The sequence below is a fragment of the Cyphomyrmex costatus genome, unplaced genomic scaffold (genome assembly GCF_001594065.2).
Source record: "Cyphomyrmex costatus isolate MS0001 unplaced genomic scaffold, Ccosl1.0 scaffold724, whole genome shotgun sequence".
Classification (NCBI taxonomy): Eukaryota; Metazoa; Arthropoda; class Insecta; order Hymenoptera; family Formicidae; genus Cyphomyrmex; species Cyphomyrmex costatus.
This window is the reverse complement of record NW_017280294.1, coordinates 21,449-26,926: the sequence shown is the minus strand read 5'-3', so window position 1 is coordinate 26,926 and position 5,478 is coordinate 21,449. Positions and strand designations below refer to the sequence as shown.

The 5,478-nt window shown below is 31.2% G+C and overlaps 1 protein-coding gene across 1 annotated transcript; it reads right to left on the bottom strand.

Moving 5' to 3' along the window:
• Nucleotides 1–697: 697 nt before the first annotated feature.
• Nucleotides 698–4,605, bottom strand: Pink1 (PTEN-induced putative kinase 1). Its single transcript, XM_018548492.1, has 7 exons — nucleotides 4,281–4,605; nucleotides 3,371–3,654; nucleotides 2,676–3,199; nucleotides 2,474–2,596; nucleotides 1,933–2,350; nucleotides 1,099–1,200; nucleotides 698–990 (listed from the first exon to the last, which is right to left on the bottom strand). The coding sequence occupies exons 1-7, from the start codon at nucleotides 4,414–4,416 to the stop codon at nucleotides 736–738; spliced, it is 1,842 nt and encodes a 613-aa protein (XP_018403994.1). The 5' UTR covers nucleotides 4,417–4,605; the 3' UTR covers nucleotides 698–735.
• Nucleotides 4,606–5,478: the final 873 nt, after the last annotated feature.

The following is a 5,478-nucleotide window of genomic DNA, read 5'->3' as shown; positions in this document are numbered from 1 at the left end:
TAATATGAATAAATTATATAATACTTAATTTCTAAATAATATGAAAAATTGCTTAAAAATTTATTTAGAGTAACACATATCATCAAAAGCTTAATATTTAAAATTGTCACAATTTGTCCAACAATTGGGTCGTGTCCACGAACTGGTACATTTACCTTATATGTACATAATCAGATATTTTTATGATATACTTTCATAATATGCTTTGGTTATAATATGTATATTATTTATTTCTTTATACCTTCTCAATAACGTATTAATAATTATGCTCATCACATAAACATATATAAATTAAATACATAAAAATAATTGTATTTGAAAGACATTAATATTACAAAAATATTTATGTATATTAACTTTAGTTTATAATAGCTAATTTAAGGATAAACTTCATTTGCGTTATATATACTTCTAATTTAAAAATTGCCTCTTTGCTCTTTTGTGTTTTTTGAAGTATCAAATTAAATACTGGAAATCGAATATGAAAATAATCAAGCAAAAAAAAAAAAGAAAAAACTAAAAGGTAAAGTATTTCTGAATTTATCAAGTTAGATTTCAAAATTATAATTATTCTACGCACACGCGCACCACACACGCGCGCACACACACACACACGCACGCACGTACGCACGCACACACACGCACACGCACACACACACACCTGATATATGATAAATTTCTGTGCAAAAGTAGACTGAATTTTTAGTACTGTATACACATGCATGCACACTTCAATTATACATTCCGTTGTATCCACTTTAGTGCATTTTTAACATTAGTAAGTGTTACCCTGCTAAGGAAACTTGTAATTAATTGATATTCCGGCATTGTGCGCCGTCCACAAAAATGCATTGAACGTGTTTGTTTATTTGCGTTGTATCTATTGATATCATGTTTTATATCAACATGAGATTCATAAGATAGGAGCAAATTTTCTTTCCGTCCTTCACAAAGAACTTTTGTGGTTAAGCACAAAAGCCATTGCATAATCTGTACATGCAATATATAAAAGTTTTGTATTAAATAATTTTGTTGATAAATATCAGATAAATACTGTATTTAAGAGATCTATTATGTATATTTGTTGTAAGTATTTACCTCATTGCTCGATGGTAACTGTCCTTCAATTTTTTTAAGCCATGAACTAGGTGCCCATAGATACAGTTGCATTATAGTTGCCGCTAATTCGCTATCGAGTCGCTATGCAAGCGTTAGAGAAAGAAACGTCTTAATATTTTTTTTCAATACAATTTTATAACTAGATATTTTTAAGGCTCCTGAATACTCAGCCAAGAACTCCGTGTTGATGGGTAGCGACACCGAATTAGTCGGTGGCTAGCAAAACTAGTAGTACGCTACTGGTTATACATACAAATGCAAGCTCATGTCCGTGTACTCATTTTCGGGTAGAAGGGGAGCGCACAGACATGGGTTCATGCTTGTGTGTGTGTATAGCGCCTCGCCATGGTAAAAGTCTGAACTAATAGGCGTGAAAAAATGATGTTTTGACGACAAATTTTTTCTTGCGTGCCATTTCGTCAATATTTGCTTATTTGTGAAAATGTGACTTCCCTCGTATTCGTGAAAGTCCTAAAAATTGGCGGAAACTGCAGTTATCGTGAAATTTTATACGTAAAAGCGTATATTTCACTCGTTTCATCAGCTGTCAAAATGTGTGATTCTCCCCGAGTATAGGCTCATTTTACGTGCCTTTTACGACCATTTACTATCAGAGGAGGAAAGGATAGTTTCCGCCAATTTTCACAAGTGTTTTTGAGCGATCTCGCCTTTTAAATTTATCCAAATTGTCTTTATTAAAAAATGGGACGCAAGAAAAATTAATGTGTTTTTCTCGCCTATGACGTCACAATTCCAACATGGCCGTCGCCGGTATTCAAGAGCCTTAAGTAAATTGTTACCCTTTTTACAAACCTTATATACATTTCTTGATAATGCATTTCTTATGATAATATTGATAATACGCGGGAGACTGTCTGGCAATACAGGAAGCTCATTTTCAGTATAATTGTAATTATTTAAAGCAGCTTTCTCATCCTTTTTGCTATGAAAAGGATTTTGCATCCCAAATATCTCATATGCTATAGTTCCTACTGTCCAAAGATCAGCTTTAGTATAATTTACACTAGTAAAAGAACCTGGTTCTGCTGTTATGACTTCTGGTGCCATCAGTGCAATATTACCACCTTTATCGATATCATGAGAATTATAAGGTAGATATAATCCATGATTTTTGTCAGCCAAACAACAACCAAAATCTGTCACAACTAGAGACGGAGAATCATCAGTCTCTTCTGACAGATCGAGTAAAATGTTGTCACTTTTCAGATCTCTAATTTGTAAACATTAATAATAAAAGAAAGAAAAAATATGAGATAAATCTCATGAATTTATAGAACAAATATCATTGTATATAATTAATATAATGTAGCAAAGACAGAAAAGATAGTCTTACCGATGTGCAATGCCATTTGCATTCATATGAGCTACTGCTTCTAAAAGCTGAGCGAGCAATAATATTGACACTCTAATATCAATATTTCGACTTGCTATATATTGTTTCAAAGTAGTGTCATATCTAAAATAATATGGCATGTGTTAGACATTGTGAGAATATATTTTAAGTATAATCTTGTACTATTAAAAAAAAAAATAACCTTTTCATCACCAAAAATAAACTCATATTTCTGCCTGATCCTTGAGGATTAATTCTACTTGGTAAAGCATCAGGATACATTCCCCAAGAACCAGGTAGTATTGGTACCATGTCAGTAAAGACATAATACATTGCTACAATGTTTGGATGAGATGATAGTATGATTTTATTTTCTGCTAATTTTTGTTCCCAAATAGTCACATTATCATTTCTACAATGTTTTCTAGCAGGCACTGTCTCCCTATACATAGCATTTAGAATAGCAGAAGCATTGGATTCTGCATCATAATTGAACATCATTTTTATAGCTAGTGGAAACGCATTTACGTCTTTTGCTTCAACTTCAATATCCTCTGACTCATTTTCATTCCATAAATTTACAAATCTTGCTGCGTATACAGCAGCAGAACAACCTTTTGCAATAAGAGGTCCCATTACAAAATTTTGTAAAGTAATAGTATTCTCAGTATGAATAGTTTGATAATCTTTACATGTATAATTCCATTGTAACTTTGAAACTGCTTCCTAGATATAACATAATATGTCTTAGCTTACAGTTTATAAGCTAAGAATGATAACATATAATGTACAAATGGTAACATATAACATTTCTATATTATATTAGTAGTAACATATTTATAAAAGATGAGCTATATTTCAATACTTGAAATAAACTAAACAAATAAATGTATTTACCCGAATTTCCTTACATACTCCTTCTAGTTCATCATCTTTTGTTAATATTCCTGTACCTGATGCTAATGATATACCAACAAGAGCAAAAAATGGCGCAGAATCACCAAAAACAAGTTTACTTGCTGTACGTCTTCGTAAATCTGCTGCAAGACTGTTGGTTACTCTTTTCAAAATATTGTCGACAAATATGCGCCGAGCATGTGTTCCCAAATAACCAAGATGTCTTCTTGTATTCCATACATTGCCATTATTTTGGCAAAGAAGACCATTATTCTGAGATTTGTCTGTCATGAACATAAATATAAAACTATTTGATACAAATTAACATTTTCATCCAATCATATTTTATTACCAGTGAACTAACAAAATATTTATAGAAAAACAAGCAAAATAGTGTTATATAATAGAAAATAGAATACTAACACTTAAATCTTCCATGTTCATTATATAAAATCAGTTTACATTAATGCTATTTTATATATAATCATTTATATATGTTCTAATAGGTACAGTTATACTATATCTGAGTCACAGCAAAAGAGCACATATGTATATACTTTATAAAAAAAGATCTGATAAAAGGATTCAAAAATAGAAGAAGAGTATAACTATTTTATACATTCAATACATGTATTTAATGAAACAAAATTCTTATTATAGAAATTTTATGTATGTATATATGTAAAATTTTAATAACCAAAAATTTCACTATCTTAAAAAGAAAATATATACTCTTAAAAGATAACGGCTTACAGCCCTACTTATAGAGATAGTTAATTTATAATTTAATAGCTCATTTAAAAATGTAAAAAATATAAATATTTATACATTATATAAATACATTTTAAATGATATTATTCATATCAAAATATCATCAAAATTTATTGCAATAAAGTCAAGAATAATTTACCTATTTGTGCAACGTGTATCTTGTCTAGGTGCTTATCCGTATATCCTTTCGAATGGAAGCGCTCGTTATTTCGTATTGAGCGCAACACAATGCGACCATTTTGCACGAGACGATGAACCACTGTCCGTATTGACATTTCTCTGCTCTCTTGGGCTGAGACAGCCCAGCGGGCAAGCCCGCAAGTCAGATACGCTTTGAAAGCGGATAGTAAAGCCGTTGCAAATGTCTCAATCTTTACGCTGTTTATTTTCTATAATTATGTAATAAAACAAATCGGATACGACGCACTTACAGTAAACCGCATATAGATTCATGTTTTGTAACAATGGCTGCGTTCAGCAGACTCAACAGTTTTGCAACCGTTTTATGATTCGTCTTGCTGATTGGATTATAATTTTAGATCTAAAGGAATAGTCCTATCTCAGCAAAGAATCACAAAACAGTTGTAAAACTGTTGAGTCTGCTGAACACAACATGTAAAAAACATGAAGTGTGTTTTTTATCTTTGCACTAGACCGACTGCATCCGATTTTCGTCGCACGACGACTCTGCAACCAATCAGAAAAATCGTAACATCGATACGAAGCAAAATTTTGTTTTCTGATTGGTTGCAGAGTCATCGTACGACGAAAATCGGGGTATCGATCATGAAACTTTTTCCCTGGAATGAAAAGTGAAAAGTGAAAAATTTTTCATTTTTCACTTTTCACTTTTCATTCCGGCAGCGATCATGTAATTTCCAGTGGAACTTTTCACTTTTCACTTACAATTAGTGATTTCACGCTAACTTTTCCACGAATCACAATGCGATTATATAACTAAATGAGCGGAAAGTGAAATTACCAAAAATGAGAAATAACCTCTTATTTATCTTGTAAATTACTGATAGATATTAAACGGATAAAGCAATAAAACTAAAAACTATTAATAAATATAATATCGATGTATATATTATGAGTAACGTGATAATAATGAAATGTAAATGTTTATCATTTATACTTATAGAAATCTATATAATCTTAGAAATATCATCCCAAGGAGAACAAGCAATCAAAATAATGTCAATTTGACATTATTTTGATTGTTTTGTTTTCCTTGCGGGATCATAACTTTAGAAACTAGAAACGTTTCTTGCATCTCAATGTTCTAGTTTCTTCGAGTCACTAAACTTTCACCTTTCCGCCAGCAAATTTGGTGG

Coding starts and splice junctions, on each gene's coding strand:
- Pink1 (XM_018548492.1), bottom strand. CDS start 4,416: ATGTCAATACGGACAGTGGTTCATCGTCTCGTGCAAAATGGTCGCATT. Junction 2,597..2,675: donor TTATTTTTGGTGATGAAAAG/GTTATTTTTTTT, acceptor ATATTATTTTAG/ATATGACACTACTTTGAAAC. Junction 2,351..2,473: donor GCAAATGGCATTGCACATCG/GTAAGACTATCT, acceptor TTTACAAATTAG/AGATCTGAAAAGTGACAACA.